This window comes from Oncorhynchus mykiss, chromosome 4 (genome assembly GCF_057628025.1).
Source record: "Oncorhynchus mykiss isolate SJ-2025 chromosome 4, ASM5762802v1, whole genome shotgun sequence".
Classification (NCBI taxonomy): Eukaryota; Metazoa; Chordata; class Actinopteri; order Salmoniformes; family Salmonidae; genus Oncorhynchus; species Oncorhynchus mykiss.
Genome location: NC_143025.1, coordinates 87,234,174 through 87,255,115, shown reverse-complemented (window position 1 = coordinate 87,255,115; position 20,942 = coordinate 87,234,174). Strand labels below are relative to the sequence as shown.

Sequence of the window (20,942 nt, the reverse complement as noted above, 5' to 3'; positions counted from 1 at the left end):
TAGTTGTTATAGTACCTGATGGGGTTATAGTGGTTATAGTACCTGATGGGGTTATAGGGGTTATAGTACCTGATGGGGTTATAGTGATTATAGTACCTGATGGGGTTATAGGGGTTATAGTACCTGATGTGGATATAGTACCTGATGGGGTTATAGGGGTTATAGTACTTGATGGGGTTATAGTACCTGACGGGGTTATAATACCTGATGGGGTTATAGGGGTTATAGTACCTGATGGGGTTATAGTGGTTATAGTACATGATGGGGTTATAGTACCTGATGGGGTTATAGTGGTTATAGTACCTGATGGGGTTATAGTGGTTATAGTACCTGATGGGGTTATAGTGATTATAGTACCTGATGGGGTTATAGTACCTGATGGGGTTATAGTGGTTATAGTACCTGATGGGGTTATAGTGGTTATAGTACCTGATGGGGTTATAGTACCTGATGGGGTTATAGTACCTGATGGGGTTATAGTGGTTATAGTACCTGATGGGGTTATAGTGGTTATGGTACCTGATGGGGTTATAGTGGTTATAGTACCTGATGGGGTTCTAGTGGTTCTAGTACCTGATGGGGTTATAGTACCTGATGGGGTTATAGTACTTGATGGGGTTATAGTGGTTATAGTACCTGATGGGGTTATAGTACCCGATGGGGTTATAATACCTGATGGGGTTATAGGGGTTATAGTACCTGATGGGGTTATAGTGGTTATAGTACCTGATGGGGTTATAGTACCTGATGGGGTTATAGTGGTTATAGTACCTGATGAGGTTATAGTGGTTATAGTACCCGATGGGGTTATAGTGATTATAGTACCTGATGGGGTTATAGTACCTGATGGGGTTATAATGGTTATAGTACCTGATGGGGTTATAGTGGTTATAGTACCTGATGGGGTTATAGTACCTGATGGGGTTATAGTGGTTATAGTACCTGATGGGGTTATAGTACCTGATGGGGTTATAGTACCTGATGGGGTTATAGTGGTTATAGTACCTGATGGGGTTATAGTGGTTATAGTACCTGATGGGGTTATCGTGGTTATAGTACCTGATGGGGTTATAGTGGTTTTAGTACCTGATGGGGTTCTAGTGGTTATAGTACCTGATGGGGTTCTAGTGGTTATAGTACCTGATGGGGTTATAGTACCTGATGGGGTTATAGTGGTTATAATACCTGATGGGGTTATATTGAAAAGTGTCACTACCCTGAAAAGTATCTGAAATCATATTGGCGTCTAGGTGAGTGAGTGCAGTGTCTAGGTGAGTGAGCATCTGGCAGGGAGATGGAGAAACTAGAGAGCGTGAGGTAGGGTTAGGTATCAGTGTTTGTGTGTGTGTGGCTGCGTGTGTATCAGCTCACCCGATCCTGAGGGGCTCCAGCCTCCAGAGAGAGCGGGCCCTGGATGCTCCTTTACCCATCTCATAGTTCACAATCCTGTGGACAAAGAGAAGGAGGAGCGGGGTCAGGTCTGCTGGATCCTTTAAAACAGACTAAGTTCCATTTAAACCAGGACATTTGTCTCTATTAATAAACACAGTGACTTTGCAATACAAACATTACTCTCTTCCTAGTGCATTTTAAAACTAAAACTAAATGTGACCAGTTACAGGATCCGAGGCATTTGACTTATATTTAAACATTTTGTATTTTAGCAGCCACTCTTATCCAGAGTAATTTACAGGACCAATTAGGGTTAAGTGCCTTGCTTGAGGGCACATCGGCAGATATTTCACCTAGTTGGCTCGGGGATTTAAACCAGCAACCTCTTAACTCTTAACTGCTAGGCTACCCTGCACCTTCCAGAAGGGCCCCCCAAAATGTATATATATACAGTACCAGTCAGAAGTTTGGATTCACTTACTCATTCTAGGGTTTTTCTTTATTTTTACTATTTTCTACATTATAAAATAAAGAAAAACCCTTGAATTAGTAGGTGTGTCCAAACTTTTGACTGCTACTGTATACATATATTTATTAGTATTGTTTAGTTTTTTTTTCTTGAATATATGAACTTCCATGTGGCTTAATTAAAAAACGTGTATGGGATCTGTAAATATGAATAGAAACGTAGAATTATCAGCCTAGTTGAGCCAAGGAGAAAGCACATTGCTCTGTCATGTCACACAGGCTTATATTAATAACAGAACGGGCTCTTCCTTGATCAGTATAGAGATCATTTTTGCTACTGTGGATTTTTGGAAAGATATAGCTAGGGAGAACTGCAACAGTGTTGCTACAGTTCGCAACAAACATTGCTGCCCTGAATTTTGCTGGGTTTAAGTAGAGAGACAACTTTCTGGAGGACAATACCATGCTGACTCACATGGGTTATGTGTGGGTGGGTGGGGCTAAGGCTTAAGAGGGTGTGAAGGATGTTGAATAGGGCGTAAACAAAGGAGAGTTCTGGAGGAAGTGTGAAAATCTCAAAATCTTTCTAAGGGCATTTTCTCCTGCTTGTCAACTACATTTAAAGGGGGTGTGGTACTGTATATGGTCAATATACCACGGCTAAGGGCTGTTCTTACTCACAACAGACTACAGAGTGCCTGGATACTGCCCTTAGCCGTGGTATATTGGCCATATACCACAAACCCATGAGGTGCCTTATTGCTATTATAAACTGGTTACCAATGTAATTAGAGCAGTAAAAATACATGTTTTGTCATACCTGTGGTATACAGTCTGATATACCATGTGGTATACAGTCTGATATACCTGTGGTATACACTCTGATATACCATGTGGTATACAGTCTGATATACCACGGCCTTCAGGGTTTTAATCACCCAATTTATAATGTATGATATACCATTATGAAGCTCTTAGTCTGTACTTTCATAAAATGTACAGCAAATTAAATTAAAATATGCACCAAAAAAAATCACTTAATTTTGACACAAGCCTCAATAGAGAAATATGGACACCAATGTACATTCAGAGATATCTATAAAAAGGTGGATGATGATCAAGATTCATTGAGGACCAGGGACGGCTATGTATCCCATTTCTCTAAACGATTCAACAGTATGGTGATAAAATGTCATGCCAGTTCATTTAAAGCTCTCTTAAATCATAAAACGTAACTGTAAGTGCCTGTTAAAATGGCCCTTAATAGTAGGGTTAAGAGCCGTCTGTCTACCTCTGGTCTTCAGGACATATTCTAATATACTGTTAAAATGGCAGACAGGTGGCCTAGTGTACCTCTGCTCCATCTCGCTGGCCTCTGACCCAGGTATGGTCAGACTCTCATCATGCCCGTGACAAAGATGCATCACGTGACCACCACACAGGAATCCTATTGGATAAACACAAGATTCTAAGGTCAATAGGGATCTTTTCAAGTTATGGTGATATGTTCACACCATACTAGCCTCAGTGATGATCTGATGATCGACTGACTTTTTAATAGACTTATACCCGCTGGTTGCCCAGGGGTGTATGGGTTGGTTTTCCAAGGGTGTATGGGTTGGTTTCACAGGGGTGTATGGGTTGGTTGCCCAGGGGTGTATGGGTTGGTTGCCCAGGGGTGTATGGGTTGGTTGCCCAGGGGTGTATGGGTTGGTTTCCCAGGGGTGTATGGGTTGGTTGCACAGGGTTTATGGGTTGGTTGCACAGGATTTATGGGTTGGTTGCCCAGGGGTGTATGGGTTGGTTTCCCAGGGGTGTATGGGTTGGTTGCCCAGGGGTGTATGGGTTGTTTTCCCCAAGGGTGTATGGGTTGGTTTCCCAAGGGTGTATGGGTTGTTTTCCCCAAGGGTGTATGGGTTGCTTTCCAAAGGGTGTATGGGTTGGTTTCCAAAGGGTGTATGGGTTGCTTTGCAAAGGGTGTATGGGTTTGTTTCCCAGGGGTGTATGAGTTGGTGTCACAGGGGTGTCTGGGTTGGTTTCCCAGGGGTGTATGGGTTGGTTTCCAAAGGGTGTATGGGTTGCTTTGCAAAGGGTGTATGGGTTTGTTTCCCAGGGGTGTATGAGTTGGTGTCACAGGGGTGTCTGGGTTGGTTTCCCAGGGGTGTATGGGTTGGTTTCCAAAGGGTGTATGGGTTGCTTTGCAAAGGGTGTATGGGTTGGTTTCCCAAGGGAGTATGAGTTGGTGTCACAGGGGTGTCTGGGTTGGTTTCCCAGGGGTGTATGGGTTGGTTTCCCATGGGTGTATGGGTTGGTTTCACAGGGGAGTATGGGTTGGTTTCACAGGGGTGTATGGGTATGTTTCCCAGGGGTGTATGGGTTGGTTTCCCAGGGGTGTATGGGTTGGTTTCCCAGGGGTGTATGGGTTTGTTTCCCAGGGGTGTATGGGTTGGTTTCCCAGGGGTGTATGGGTTGTTTTCCCAGGGGTGTATGGGTTGGTTTCCCAGGGGTGTATGGGTTGCTTTCCCCAAGGGTGTATCGGTTGCTTTCCCCAAGGGTGTATGTCACAAAGCAGCGTAAAGCACATCACATTCCTGAAACAACTAAATATGTCCTAGTTCATAATGAAGGATTAACCTGAAATTATAATTGTATAATTGAGTCGTGGTGTACTTGCCTACAGCCACGTTGCTTCCTGAGCAGGTAGGCTGGACGTTCCACAGAGTCTGCATAAAGGAGGCATCCACCTGGAAACTACCGCTAGAGATGGACAGGTGCTGAAAGAAAGGAAACAGCATGGGGTTAGAAGCAGTGGAGTTTGTGTGTGTGTGAGTGAGAGAGAGTATCTACCTCACTTGCTTTGGCAATGTTAACACATGTTTCCCATGCCAATAAAGCCCTTGAATTGAATTGAATTGAATTGAGAGAGAGAGAGAGAGAGAGAGAGAGAGAGAGAGAGGGGGGGGGGGGCGGGGGGGCTGGTAAATGAGAGATTTAAAGGTCCAATGTAGCCATTTTTATCTCAACATCAAATAATTTCTGGGTGACAATTAAGTACCTTACTGGGATTGTTTCCAATTAAAATCAAGAATAGAATAGCTTCTTAGCAAAGAGCAATTTCTCAAGGAAGAATTTAGCTCGGACTGCCTGGGAGTGGCCTGAGTGGGGAGGGGAAAACTGTAAACTAGCTGTTATTGGCAGAGAGGTTTGGAACTCTCTTTCCTATTGGTCTATTAACTAATTTACCACCTGGTGATGTCACCAGGCAGGCCAAAAATCCATCCCACTAAAACAGGCTGAAATGTCAGATGGTCTTTTCAAACAGCTCTAACACTAAAAGGGTGTTATCATCATTTTCACAATTTCACAGTATTACGTCAACTTCATAGTGTGGAACTATACACTGAGTGTACAAAACATTAGGAACACCTTCCTGATATTGAGTTGCACCCTCTTTTGCCCTCAGAACAGCCTCAAATTTGTCGTGGTTTGGACTTTACAAGGTATTGAAAGAGTTCCACAACTTCCCACAGTTGTGTCCAGTTGGCTGGATGTCCTATAGGTGGTAGACCATTGCCGATACACATGGGAAACTGTTGAGAGTGAAAAACCCAGCAGCTTTACAGTTCTTGACACACTCAAACTGGTGCGGCTGGCACCTACTACCATACCCCGTTCAAAGGTATTTAAATATTTTGTCCTGCCCATTTTAACCTGTCTCCTCCCCTTCATCTACACTGATTGAAGGGGATATAACAGGTGACATCAATAAGGGATCAAATATTTCACCTGGATTCACTTGGTGAGTCCATTTCATGGAAAGAGCAGGTGTTCCTAATGTTTTGTGCACTCAGTGTATATAAAACGCAGGGAAATCATGTTTTTGACTCCACTGGGCCTGTGATGCTAGTTGGCATTTTATGACTTTGTCTGAACCCTGACAGTGTTTAGACACTGCCTAAAGCCTTTACAGTGCATTACTGCCACAAAGACCATTCACCCCTCTCTAAGGATCCGCATCGGCTGCGGCTCCAGATTAAGATCTCAAGCCGGGCTGGTCTTTGCTGGGGAGAAGAGATTGTCGAGCTCAAAGGGACTCCATGGCCTACTGATCACAATGAGACTGCCAACACCAGTTTAATCCACAACAAACAGCTATACACAGACAGGCTCTGGGACTCCAGCATAGAGACAAGAGCTCTAACAACAACCTTCAAAGATGTTCAGAATGAAATTAGGCACAGGCAAAAGAGAGTATACTGGGATGGGTCATATCAATGATATCAGAAAACCAACAGTTCTTCATCACTCAGGAAATAACCCCTGTGTGATGTTCATTCCATGGTTGAGGAACAGTCGATTGTTTGTCAGCAGGGTGATGAATCAGATGAATGTTTTCCTTTGGTAGAGTTGAAAGTCATGCACCGCTGAGTGTAGCTATGTTCTAATTACACATTTCCTCTCCAAATGCTTCCAGCACACTCTACCGCTCTCTATGTTTCATGCTCTGTATCTCTCTCTCTCTCTCTCTCTCTCTCTCTCTCTCTCTCTCTCTCTCTCTCTCTCTCTCTCTCTCTCTCTCTCTCTCTCTCTCTCTCTCTCTGTCTCTCTCTCTCTCTGTCTCTCTCTCTCTCTCTCTCTCTCTCTCTCTCTCTCTCTCCTCTCTCTCTCTCTCTCTCTCTTGTCTCTCTGTCTCTCTCTCTCTGTCTCTCTGTCTCTCTGTCTCTCTCTCTCTCTCTCTCAATTCAATTCAATTCAATTCAAGGGCTTTATTGGCATGGGAAACATGTGTTAACATTGCCAAAGCAAGTGAGGTAGACAACATACAAAGTGAAAATATAAAGTGAAAAACAACAAAATTAACAGTAAACATACACATACAGAGGTTTCAAAACAGTAAAGACATTACAAATGTCATATTATATATATATATACAGTGTTTTAACAATGTACAAATGGTTAAAGACACAAGATAAAATAAATAAGCATAAATATGGGTTGTATTTACAATGGTGTGTGTTCTTCACTGGTTGCCCTTTTCTCGTGGCAACAGGTCACAAATCTTGCTGCTGTGATGGCACACTGTGGAATTTCACCCAGTAGATATGGGAGTTTTCAAATTTGGATTTGTTTTCGAATTCTTTGTGGATCTGTGTTCTCTCTCTCTCTCTTCTCTCTCTCTCTCTCTCTTCTGTCTCTCTCTGTCTCTCTCTCTCTCTGTCTCTCTCTCTCTCTCTCTCTCTCTCTCTCTCTCTCTCTCTCTCTCTCTCTCTCTCTCTGTCTCTCTTCTCTCTCTCTCTCTCTTCTCTCTCTCTCTCTCTCTCTCTCTCTCTCTCTCTCTCTCTCTCTCTCTCTCTCTCTCTCTCTCTCTCTCTCTCTCTCTCTCTCTCTCTCTCTCTCTCTCTCTCTCTCTCTCTCTCTCTCTCTCTCTCTCTCTCTCTCTCTCTCTCTCTCTCAATTCAATTCTATTCAAGGGGCTTTATTGACATAGGAAACGTATGTTTATATTGCCAAAGCAAGTGAAATGGATAAACAAAAGTGAAATAAACAATAAAAAGTGAACAGTAAATATTTAATTCACACAAGTTCCAAAAGAATAAAGACATTTAAAATGTCATATTACGTCTATATACAGTGTTGTAACGATGTGCAAATAGTTCAAGTACAAAAAGGGAAAATAAATAAACATAAATATGGTTGTATTTACAATGGTGTTTGTTCTTCACTGGTTGCCTTTTTCTTGTGGCAACTTGTCAGAAATATTGCTGCTGTGATGGCACACTGTGGAATTTCACCCAGTAGATATGAGAGTTTATCAAAATTGAATTATTTTCGAAGTCTTTGTGGATCTGTGTAATCTGAGGGAAATGTATGTCTCTAATATGATCATACATTTGGCAGGAGGTTAGGAAGTGCAGCTCAGTTTCCACCTCATTTTGTTTATGGGCAGTGTGCACATAGCCTGTCTTCTCTTGAGAGCCAGGTCTACTTACGGCAGCCTCTCTCAATAGCAAGGCTATGCTCACTGAGTCTGTACATAGTCAAAGCTTTCCTTAATTTTGTGTCAGTACAGTGGTCAGGTATTCTGCCACTGTGTAGTCTCTGTTTAGGGCCAAATAGCATTCTAGTTTGCTCTGTTTTTTTGTGAATTCTTTCCAATGTGTCAAGTAATTAACTTTTTTTTCTCGTGATTTGGTTGGGTCTAATTGTGTTGCTGTCCTTGGGCTCTGTGGGTTATCTTTGTGTTTGTGAACAGAGCCCCAGGACCAGCTTACTTAGGAGGCTCTTCTCCAGGTGTCATCTCTCTGTAAGTGATGACTTTGTTATGGAAGGTTTGGTAATCGTTGTCAGCTCATCAGCCAGATAATTGCCACTGGTTGTCCTGGGCTGAGGGGTTCAAGACTTGACAACTGTTTTTACAGGACTATTTCAAGTGGATTGAAGTGATGTGGGATCTGTTTGTCCTGTCTTGCATTACTTAGCCAGGTCTCAGATCTGTTTGTCCTGTCTTGCATTACCTAGCCAGGTCTCAGATCTGTTTGTGCTGTCTTGTCATTACCTAGCCAGGTCTCAGATCTGTTTGTGCTGTCTCTGCTGAATCCTAGTCTCTTAGCTTGCTCTGGCAAGACAACCCAAACTGATCTAAGACCTTGGTCTCCTCCTGGCCTGCTCAATCAATCAGTCAGAACTGAGGTCAGTGAGGCAGATAATCCGTCCAAAACACACATAATTTCCCCCCCACTTGGACTTTCAATCTTTCCCCAGTGGTCTCTAACAGGGAGGTAGGACCGGGGCTACAGATATTCAGATATTAAAACGACTTGGCATGGAAATAAATCAACCCAGCAGAAATACAGACCAACAAGTGAAAAACTGAAAGGAAAACAAAATATATAGGAGATGGAGAAATGAGCAATGATCCACAGTCTGTGAACTGAACAACAGATTTAATGTTCTCTGTCTAACTCAAAACAAACCGTCTGAACCAAAGTACGAGCAATAGCATGTTGATATTGTCTGTAAGGAGGTGAGAGTATATTGCCAGCGTGACAATCTGTTCAGGCTTTAGCCAACTTGTTGTCTGGGGAAGGCAGCGATAAAACACTGTTGAATACAGAAACAGTCGGGTAGCTAGACTAGACAGTATTTATGAGAGTTTTTAGGATCGATGTGGTTCTCATTGCTGTTTTATCCCTTTATGTGTTGCGAACCTGCCTTTGGCCATATGAGAGGCTGTGAGTAGTTAGAGGAACGTAAAACCACATAATTACCTTCACACCTACCTTCACACCTACCTTCACATCTACCTTCACACCTACCTTCACACCTACCTTCACCTTCACGCCTACCTTCACGCCTACCTTCACGCCTACCTTCACACCTACCTTCACACCTTCCTTCACACCTACCTTCACACCTACCTTCACACCTACCTTCACACCTACCTTCACACCTACTGAAAGGTGACAATGGGCCGCAAATAATGTTCAATTTGGGTCTCACAGGTAACTCTCTGTGGACGGATTGATTGGTTGATTGATTGGTTTACTGGTTGATTGATAGATACTCACCAGGTACCTCTCTGTGGACACGCTGACCAGGATGAGGTCGTCTCCGATACGGACCTTCTCTCCCTCTGACCTCTGCTTGGACGCAGGGTGGATGGTCCACCAACACGCCTCTCCTGGAGAGACAGAGGACAACAGGCCTTGGATGAGACTATCACAGTCTGTTGTGACAGACAACAGGCCTTGGATGAGACTATCATAGTCTGTTGTGACAGACGACAGACCTTGGATGAGACTATCATAGTCTCTTGTGACAGACGACAGACCTTGGATGAGACTATCACAGTCTCTTGTGACAGACGACAGGCCTTGGATGAGACTATCACAGTCTCTTGTGACAGACGACAGGCCTTGGATGAGACTATCATAGTCTGTTGTGACAGACGACAGGCCTTGGATGAGACTATCACAGTCTGTTGTGACAGACGACAGGCCTTGGATGAGACTATCACAGTCTCTTGTGACAGACGACAGGCCTTGGATGAGACTATCACAGTCTGTTGTGACAGCCGACAGGCCTTGGATGAGACTATCATAGTCTCTTGTGACAGACGACAGACCTTGTTTGAGACTATCACAGTCTCTTGTGACAGACGACAGGCCTTGGATGAGACTATCACAGTCTCTTGTGACAGACGACAGGCCTTGGATGAGACTATCATAGTCTGTTGTGACAGACGACAGGCCTTGGATGAGACTATCACAGTCTGTTGTGACAGACGACAGGCCTTGGATTAGACTATCACAGTCTCTTGTGACAGACGACAGGCCTTGGATGAGACTATCACAGTCTGTTGTGACAGACGACAGGCCTTGGATGAGACTATCATAGTCTGTTGTGACAGACGACAGACCTTGGATGAGACTATCACAGTCTGTTGTGACAGACGACAGGCCTTGGATGAGACTATCATAGTCTGTTGTGACAGACTATCACAGTCTCTTATGACAGACTATCACAGTCTCTTGTGACAGATGACAGGCCTTGGATGAGACTATCACAGTCTCTTGTGACAGACGACAGGCCTTGGATGAGACTATCACAGTCTCTTGTGACAGACGACAGGCCTTGGATGAGACTATCACAGTCTGTTGTGACAGACTATCACAGTCTCTTGTGACAGATGACAGGCCTCGGATGAGACTATCACAGTCTCTTGTGACAGACGACAGGCCTTGGATGAGACTATCATAGTCTGTTGTGACAGACTATCACAGTCTCTTATGACAGACTATCACAGTCTCTTGTGACAGATGACAGGCCTTGGATGAGACTATCACAGTCTCTTGTGACAGACGACAGGCCTTGGATGAGACTATCATAGTCTGTTGTGACAGACGACAGGCCTTGGATGAGACTATCATAGTCTCTTGTGACAGACTATCACAGTCTCTTGTGACAGATGACAGGCCTCGGATGAGACTATCACAGTCTCTTGTGACAGACGACAGGCCTTGGATGAGACTATCATAGTCTGTTGTGACAGATGACAGGCCTCGGATGAGACTATCACAGTCTCTTGTGACAGACGACAGGCCTTGGATGAGACTATCATAGTCTGTTGTGACAGACGACAGGCCTTGGATGAGACTATCATAGTCTCTTGTAACAGACTATCACAGTCTCTTGTGACAGACTATCATAGTCTCTTGTGACAGACAACAGGCCTTGGATGAGACTATCATAGTCTCTTGTGACAGACTATCATAGTCTCTTGTGACAGACTGTTAACATAGTTGCTAGCCAGTGCACTCACAATGTGGTTCTCGGGATCTAAGATTACAATAAAACTATGGTAACTATGGTAACAAATAATTTGTAACTTCACAAGGATATGAAAAATATAAAGATATAGAAGTCTCCCATTGAAATACAAATGCATACTTTTTCAAATATTTCACTGGCATGAACATTTCTTGCATTTAATTGGCGGTCCATAGTCCACTTATACATACAGTGTTGTTAGTATATAATTATTTGCTGCTCGAATATCAAAGATCAACAGTTTCAAAGCCAGGCAACAGACAGACTCAAGGCAACCATTTTGTCTGCTTGTAACGTCCTCTCGTTGATATAGTGCCTCTATTATGGGGGCCACAGCACATTTAAATAGCAAGGTCAGCTATTAATATGGAAACCTGTCTGCACGTCTCGTAGAGTCACAGGTAGCCCTTGAAAATCACAGATCTTTACACCTGCACCCGTATACTCAGATTTGGACACTGATAAGGTCTTAAATTGGAACGCAGTGGCAGTGCAGTAACATGCTATACATGACGTCAGAACTCAGGGTCTCTGCTTCACAGCGTTGTATGGATTTTGACTGACAGTGTTCTGACCTTGAGCATCACGCGCGACAAGAAGTTGCCCCCAACCCTCCTGCTAATTGGGCGACTTTAGCACATTTGTTGTTGCCTGAGTTAGAGAAATGCTGTAAATTACGAGGACTCAGAAAGTATTCACACCCCTTGACTTTTTCCACATTTTGTTGTGTTACAGCCTGAATTTAGATGTTATTTTTGTCACTGGCCTACACGCAATACCAGTGGAATTATGTGTTTCGAAATGTTTACAAATTAATGTTTACAATAAGTATTCAAACCCTTTGCAACGGCAAGCCTTAATAAGTTCAGGAGTAAAAATGTGCTTAACAAGATATAAAAATTTGCATGGACTCACTGCGTGCAATAATAGTGTTTAACATAACTTTTTTAATGACTACCTCATCTCTGTACCCCACACATACAATTATCTGTAAGGTCCCTCAGTTGAGCAGTGAATTTCAAACACTGATTCAACCACAAAGACCTGGGAGGTTTTCCAATGGCTCTCAAAGAAGGGTTCCTATTGGTAGATGGGTTAAAAAAAAGCAGACATTGAATATCACTTTGAGCATGGTGAAGTTATTAATTATACTTTGGATGGTTTATCAATACACCCAGTCACTACAAAGATACAGGCGTAACTCAGTTGCCGGAAAGAGAGGAAACTGCTCAGGGATTTCCCCATGAGGCCAATGGTGACTTTAAAACAGCTTAATGGCTGTGATAGGAAAAAGCTGAGGATGGATCGAAAACATTGTAATTACTCCACAATACAATACTTCTTTGCAACAAGGCACTAAAGTAATACAGCAAAAAAGTTGACAAAGCAATTCATTTATTTTCCTGAGTACAATGTGTTATGTTTGGGGTAAATCTACACATCACATCACTGAGTACCACTCTCCATATTTTCAACCATGGTGGTGGCTGCATCATGTTATGGGTATGTTTGTAATCTAATCTTTAAGGACTAGGGAGTTTTTCAGGATAAAAAAATAAATGGAATGGGACTAAGCACAGGCAAATGCCACTGTTTGGATGTGTCAGGTAAACTGTTGTGTCCTCACCATTATTCTAATAATTTCCCCATAATCTCCAAACAGTTCCATTTTAATTTCTACCATGGTTATGCATTCCATATTACACACAGCCTTGCTCTAATGGTATAGAGCTTTCTGAACAGTCATTTTAGGTCGTCCTCCCTTGAGATTAAATAATGTATCTAAAGGAGAAGGAGACAAAACTCTGTGGGTCCTTCCCAAATGGGCCAATTGTGCACCACCCTATGGGAATCCCAATCACAGCCGGTTGTGATTGGGCCTGGACTTGAACCAGGGTCTGTAGTGACACCTCTAGCATTGAAATGCAGCGCCTTAGAACACTGTGCCACTCAGGAATTATTTCTTCTTTAAGAAACATGTCAATTTAGCCCTATCCATGTAGGCCAATTTCCACGAGTGTAAAGGGTTAAGTATCACATCCGGTTTGATAAATGACTCCGCTTCATTTTGTAGTTCAAATGTCACCTAGCTACCAATACAATGCTGGCTCCACAGCAGCCACAGGATGTGTCCCAAATGGCAACCCATTCCCTTTATAGTGCACTACTTTTGACCAGGGCCCTTTTGACCAGGGCCCTTTTGACCAGGGCCCTTAGGCTCCATTTGGGAAGGACCCACAGAGTTTTTTCTCCTTCTCCTTTAAATACATTATTTAATCTCAAGGGAGGACGACCTAAAATGACTATTCAGAAAGCTCTATACCATTAGAGAAAGGCTGTGTGTAATATAAATGGTACCTAACACCATTAGATGTAGATACAGGGAGCAAGGCTGTGTGTAATAAATCTTACCTATTGAATCTTCTTGTAATCCCACGTCAAATGACAGTTTGTCTGTCAACGACCTCGATGTCTTCAAGCAGGTCAGGTACTGTTGAGAAGCCACACAGTATGAAATTGCGAGAAGGTAGGAAAGAAAACAATGAAATGTATTTACATCTTTCATGATTCATTTCTATCATTTGCATTTACAGTATATATATATATATATATACTTTTAAATTATTTCATCATATAAACTGTTAAATTATTTCAAATTGTGTGCAAATCTCAAGCCATTGGGAGTGCTATCTTTAGAGCTTCTGCATTCTAATGTTTAGGTAATACAGTCTGGTCTGGTGACCTTTTCATTCAACACCTATTCATTGATAATACAGCTCTGGTACTGCTGAAGCTTTCACAGATTTTGGTCCTCAGTCACTGGAGCTCCTCAGTCACTGGAGCTCCTCAGTCACTGGAGCTCCTCAGTCACTGGAGCTCCTCAGTCACTGGAGCTCCTCAGTCACTGGAGCTCATCGGTCACTGGAGCTCATCAGTCACTGGAGCTCCTCGGTCACTGGAGCTCCTCGGTCACTGGAGCTCCTCGGTCACTGCTCCTCGGTCACTGGAGCTCCTCAGTCACTGGAGCTCCTCAGTCACTGGAGCTCATCAGTCACTGGAGCTCTTCAGTCACTGGAGCTCATCGGTCACTGGAGCTCCTCAGTCACTGGAGCTCCTCAGTCACTGGAGCTCATCAGTCACTGGAGCTCCTTGGTCACTGGAGCTCCTCAGTCACTGGAGCTCCTCAGTCACTGGAGCTCATCGGTCACTGGAGCTCATCGGTCACTGGAGCTCATCGGTCACTGGAGCTCATCGGTCACTGGAGCTCCTCAGTCACTGGAGCTCCTCAGTCACTGGAGCTCCTCAGTAAAATGTTTATTGTTGTTAAAACGTATGTCCCACATGGCACTCTATTCCTAATTAAAGTACACAACTTTTTACAAGAGCCCTATGGGGCCTGGTCAAAAGTAGTGCACTATAAAGGGAGTAGGGTGCCGTGTGGGCCACTGTGAGTATGAGGGTCAGGGTGGCAGATGTTCCACATGCTCACCATTCCGCTGAAGGAGTGGCGTAGGAGGATGGCGTGACCATAGAGCAGGGTCCGGTGTCCACCCCCCTGGGCCGCCTAGGAAGGAGGAGAGAAGAGTGGAGGGTAGGGGAGGGGAGGAGAAGGGAGGGAGGGAGGCAGGGAGGGAGAGAGGAAACAACTCAGGAGGTTAAGAGTCTGGGTGTTGCATCTCAATAGTCTAATGTAGAATCCTCCCCTCGTCTCCTTTCCTTCATCTGCACTGATCTGACCGGAGTACGGGAAATAAAAATGACAAGAAGACTGAGAATTCACTTGAGCTTTTTCAGGTCTCTTAGAGCAGCTGATGGAAAGGACATGAGGGGACGACATCACTTTAGAATATTGTCAAATGGCACTCTATTCATTATATAGTGCACTACTACTCTATGGACCCCTATGAGAGCCCTATGGAGCCCTATGAAGCCCTATGAAGCCCTATGGAGCCATATGAGAGCCCTATGGAGCCCTATGAAGCCCTATGAAGCCCTATGGAGCCCTATGGAGCCCTATGGAGCTCTATGAGAACCCTATGGAGCCCTATGAGCCCTATAAAGCCCTATGGAGCCATATGAGAGCCCTATGGGGCACTATGAGAGCCCTATGGAGCCCTATGATAGCCCTATGGAGCCCTCTGAGAGCCATATGGAGCCCTATGAGTGCCCTATGGAGCCATATGGAGCCCTATGGAGCCCCATGACAGCCCTATGGAGCCCTATGAGAGCCCTATGGAGCCCTATGAGAGCCCTGTGGAGCCCCATGACAGCCCCATGGAGCCCTATGGAGCCATATGAGAGCCCTATGAGAGCCCTTTGGTGCCCTGTGGGAATCCTGTGGGAATCCTGTGGGAATCCTGTGGGAGCCCTATGGGCCCTGGTCAAAAGTAGTGCACTATATAGGGCATAGGATGCCATCTGGGATACGGACATGCTTGACTAGTACCCCCACGAGAGGACAGACAGACAAACAATCAAATGAACACAACAACAACAACACAACCAACATGAAACAGTCCCAAAAGGTCAGAGGTTATCCCACCCAGGTCATGCTGTACAACACGACTACCTGTGTTAGACCCACCGTTCAGTGGACAAACGAGAAACATTTGGTCGCAGTACCGTGGACGAAGAAATGTTGTGAAGTGAAACCCATAAAGAAAAAGATATCTTATGTAAAATAAAGATCTCAAAAGAGTCAAAGTCCTCAAAGTCTCTTTTGATATCAATGAATTGAAGAAAACAGAGAGATTTAAAAACAAAAATGGTATTATTACTCACCCTCCTCAACAACCTCTAGAGGCATGAATAAAAAACAAGATTACATAACATTAGCATAATAACCCACAAACTCTCTACAGCGTTGCTATCTATATCCCCTATAAAGGAGTGAGAAATAATTTTCAATAAAGAAAGAGAGGTGCCGAAGATAACGGGTGCCGCTACACATTGCTGATGGAGGACGTCATTTTCTCGATATTTAAGTGCTATATAAATCCCATCAATCGACCATCTATATACACCACAAGTCTCAGAATCAATCAATCAACCATCTATATACACCACAAGTCTCAGAATCAATCAATCAACCATCTATATACACCACAAGTCTCAGAATCAATCAATCAACCATCTATATACACCACAAGTCTCAGAATCAATCAATCAACCATCTATATACACCACAAGTCTCAGAATCAATCAATCAACCATCTATATACACCACAAGTCTCAGAATCAATCAATCAACCATCTATATACACCACAAGTCTCAGAATCAATCTGTGTTTGGTGATTTGGTGGTACAGTCTACAGTTCCACTGGGAGCAAGTGAATTCCCAAGTTGCTCCATGACGCCCCCAAACCCCTCAGCCCCCCAGAGTTCAAACCCCCAGTCCTCTACGCCCCCAAGCCTACCAGCTGGTGAACTAGATCCCACTGACACTGTAGCTGGGTGGTTGTATAATAACTCTGGACGAAAAAGGAAACAGAGGATTGATCAAAATAAAAAAAAGGGGGAAGAAGGGAAGAGTATCCTGCTTCATCCCAGCTGTTGTTGAGAGGAGATACGGAGAGAGAGAGAGAGAGAGAGATGGTAGAGAGAGAAAGAGAGAGAGAGTAGGGAAGAGAGAGAGAGAGAGAGAGTAGGGAAGAGAGAGAGAGAGAGGGGGTAGAGAGAGAGAGAGAGGGTAGAGAGAGAAAGAGAGAGAGAGAGTGGGAAAGAGAGAGAGAGAGAGAGAGAGGGGTAGAGAGAGAGAGAGAGGGGTAGAGAGAGAGAGAGAGGGGTAGAGGGGTAGAGCTGGGAAAGGGGCGGAGCGGCCCGTATTTCAGCAGCCTGTCATGCCGACACATCAGCACTGTGAACTGTGGCCTTTGTGTTGGCGGCGCGACAACGGGCAACGCCCCCCCCCCCCCACTCTAATACCGCTCTATCTGAGCATCTGCAGGGAGTGTTCAAATTATCAGAGTAATAGCTGGGGACATTGTATTCCGTTTGCTTGCTGCCCATTTGATCAAACCGATTTTATGTTTATAGGAGGGAAGAAAATATTAAACACACGGGGAAAAAAAGGAAAAGCAAGATAGAGAAAATGGACAAGGAGAAAAGAGAAACGACCAAAACAATGTATCTAGTGTTCCACCAAGAGCAAGGTGTACACTATAGAATATATCCCAGTGAATCGATCCCACTGTAGAATATATCCCAGTGAATAGATCCCACTGTAGAATATATCCCAGTGAATAGATCCCACTGTAGAATAGATCCCAGTGAATAGATCCCACTGTAGAATAGATCCCAGTGAATAGATCCCACTGTAGAATAGATCCCAGTGAATAGATCCCACTGTAGAATAGATCCCAGTGAATAGATCCCACTGTAGAATAGATCCCAGTGAATAGATCCCAGTGTTGGTTTCCAAATTCCAAATAGCTTTGTTCTACACCTTTGTATGTTAATTCCAGAATCATTGTGTGAAGCTTCCGGAATCATTGTGTGAAGCTTCCAGAATCACTGTGTGAAGCTTCTGGAATCACTGTGTGAAGCTTCTGGAATCATTGTGTGAAGCTTCTGGAATCACTGTGTGAAGCTTCTGGAATCATTGTGTGAAGCTCCTGGAATCATTGTGTGAAGCTTCTGGAATCATTGTGTGACGCTTCTGGAATCATTGTGTGAAGTTTCTGGAATCATTGTATGAAGCTTCTGGAATCATTGTGTGAAGCTTCTGGAATCATTGTGTGAAGCTTCTGGAATCATTGTGTGAAGCTTCTGGAATCATTGTGTGAAGCTTCTGGAATCAATGCTGATTCAACAACATTTCCTCTTTTATTTCTGAGACTGAAATGAGACTGTTAGAAACAACACAGAGAGGAAAGAGAACCACACATTCAAAAAAACACCACAGTGAGGGAGCATCGTTCCAACACATCGGTTTCCTGTTAATTCTCTAAAGTCTTCAAATGATGCTTCATCAAAAAAAGTTATCACAAATTATATATTTGACATAATACATAATCTCGGAAACCCATAACTATAATATTTTGTAACTGGGTCAGCTACACAGCTGTTAATGTTACGTACATCTGTCCATGAGAGATAATAACATACCCTGTGTAGTTAATATCTTAAGGTTTAGATGTAAGGGTTTTTTCCCCCTATCGTTAAGCACTAAATGGGTTAGCTAAAATACTAGCTGTTTAGAGAAAGTGCTAACTAGTTAGCTAGTTAGCACTTTCCCTTGAAAATGTGTTCACACAGACACATAGTTTGTCCCTGAGGGGCACCAAGCCAAGCATTCCAGTCCCGTGAATCGTGTGCACAAGGTGAAGGAAGGCACCAATGGGATGTCTATTTCAAGATTGTCATAAATCATTGATGTTCAGGGGCATAGTTTAAGGGTAGCCTAGTGGTTAGAGCGTTGGACTAGTAACCGGAAGGTTGCGAGTTCAAACCCCCGAGCTGACAAGGTACAACAAATCTGTCGTTCTGCCCCTGAAGCAGTTAACCCACTGTTCCCAGGCCGTCATTGAAAATAAGAATTTGTTCTTAACTGACTTGCCTGGTTAAATAAAGGTAAAATAAAAAATAAAAAAAAATCTCTGTGTTTGTCTGTGACAGGTTCATAACGTTCATTGATGTTCAGGGGCATAGTTTAACTTGTCTGTGACAGGTTCATAACGTTCATTGATGTTCAGGGGCATAGTTTAACATCTCTGTGTTTGTCTGTGACAGGTTCATCATGTTCATTGATGTCCAGGGGCATAGTTTAACATCTCTGTGTTTGTCTGTGACAGGTTCATCACGTTCATTGATGTTCAGGGGCATAGTTTAACATCTCTGTGTTTGTCTGTGACAGGTTCATAACGTTCATTGTTCTATGAGTCCGTGGGGTTTTCAGTCAAATGCATATTTACCTAATAATATTTGTTTTTAAAATGTAATTCTCTGGCTATGTACAATATTCTCAATTCTCAATTATATTCTCAATTCTCACTATGGGCATACTTCTGAATCTTCCTTATGTGTCTGATGAACCTACAAATCTATTGAAAAACATAGTCATAAATTACTTTAGTGTAGTATGACGACAATCCCAAAATAGGCAACACTTTGAAGGGAAAGTGGCCAAAGTGAGATATTTCTTTCTTTAATAGTTAGGGGTCAGTAGAGGTGAGCCTTCATGCCAACGGAAGGAAGTAACAAACAAACATACCCACTGTTCATGGTCCGCTTTCTAGCAGCGTTCAACAAAGATACAGACGAAATAACAATATTACATGGAGTTACGGAAGTCAACTATTTAAAATGATACCTAAAAGAGCATGAGTCTCCATTAAAATGTGTCATAAAATGGGTGAATTAACCAAAAAAATAATAATGTCATGCGTGTTTTTTAGTCCAGGGCCAGGTTGAAATACTCATCTCTGATACTGAAGTGCCTGGCGTTCTGTGGTTATCACCACAACAAAACAGAAATTCACTTCACCGCAGTAATGGATGCAAACTTGCACCCCAGAAGCAGTGAAGCAAGGGCAGCTAAGCTAAGCTAAGCTAGCTACAAGCAAATCAATTCTAATTGTGTTCAGTTGTCGATCCAATAGCGCTCATACCTTAGCTGACATCTCTTCATAAAGGTGGCACACCATGAAGTGTTTCATTGCAGTAGGGGACACTATTATCATAAGTATTTAAGTATCTATCTCCCTATGCATGATTACTGATCACTGCTCATCACTAAGAATGGCAGTGGTACTATAGCTGAAGGAGGGAGGGAGGGAGGCAGAGAGGGAGGGAGGGAGGGAGGGAGGGAGGAAGGAAGGAAGGAAGGAAGGAAGGAAGGAAGGAAGGAAGGAAGGAAGGAAGGAAGGAAGGAAGGAAGGAAGGAAGGAAGGAAGGAAGGAAGGAAGGGTACATTCTATTTGTAAATCAAGTGGGCAGAACAGAGAAAGGAAAGAGGGGAGAGAAGACTGTCTGGGTGTACTTAAAGCAAGGCAATAGCAGGCTATTTCTCTGTGGCTGGGTCTGTGTCTGACATGGAGTGGGCACTGTCACACAGCTAGAGAGGACACTACCATAGAAGCAATATCTTCAAGACTTATCTTGTGGTCAAACAAGGAGAAAATATACATTTTATTATTATCCTCTCATGTTGATCTCTTATTCAATACATTATTTATTTGATAAATCTTATTGATATTTTATTGAATACATTATTTATTTAATTAAACTTATTGGCATATATTATTTAACCAGAATCCCGATGAGTCATGAATTGTCAATGTATTATTGTCCATACCTTACAACAACATGATTTGTTTGACATTATGGTCTTTACACTGAGACACAGTGGTATAAAACACTGTAAAATACTCTACAAAATTCAACTACGTACAAAGCTTTCAAATACTCTAAGAACTGTGAAAGTGTATCACCTATGTCTTTGACCATGGTCTGAGGTGTACCGATGATACCATGATAATGTATACAGGTAATGCAGGTATATGAGTAGGTTATAAAGTGATTATGTATACAGGTAATGCAGGTATAATGTGTAGGTTATAAAGTGATTATGTACAGGTAATGCAGGTATAATGAGTAGGTTATAAAGTGATTATGTATACAGGTAATGCAGGTATATGAGTAGGTTATCAAGTGATTATGTATACAGGTAATGCAGGTATAATGAGTAGGTTATAAAGTGATTATGTATACAGGTAATGCAGGTATAATGTGTAGGTTATAAAGTGATTAT

At 43.0% G+C, this 20,942-nt stretch overlaps 1 protein-coding gene across 2 annotated transcripts in view; it reads right to left on the bottom strand.

The window, feature by feature from the left end:
* The window catches only part of LOC110521100 (ryanodine receptor 3), a 266,242-nt gene that overhangs the window by 184,156 nt on the left and 61,144 nt on the right, over window positions 1-20,942 (bottom strand). Inside the window, exons 4-10 of one of the 2 annotated variants that reach the window (XM_090233224.1) lie at window positions 19,404-19,424; window positions 14,681-14,755; window positions 13,603-13,681; window positions 9,429-9,541; window positions 4,535-4,634; window positions 3,214-3,307; window positions 1,372-1,446 (exon numbers count right to left, since the gene is read on the bottom strand). In XM_090233224.1, coding sequence (XP_090089350.1) covers window positions 1,372-1,446; window positions 3,214-3,307; window positions 4,535-4,634; window positions 9,429-9,541; window positions 13,603-13,681; window positions 14,681-14,755; window positions 19,404-19,424 — 557 coding nt within the window. The remainder of the gene's footprint in view (window positions 1-1,371; window positions 1,447-3,213; window positions 3,308-4,534; window positions 4,635-9,428; window positions 9,542-13,602; window positions 13,682-14,680; window positions 14,756-19,403; window positions 19,425-20,942) is intronic. The other variant, XM_036976224.2, reaches the window with a different exon arrangement.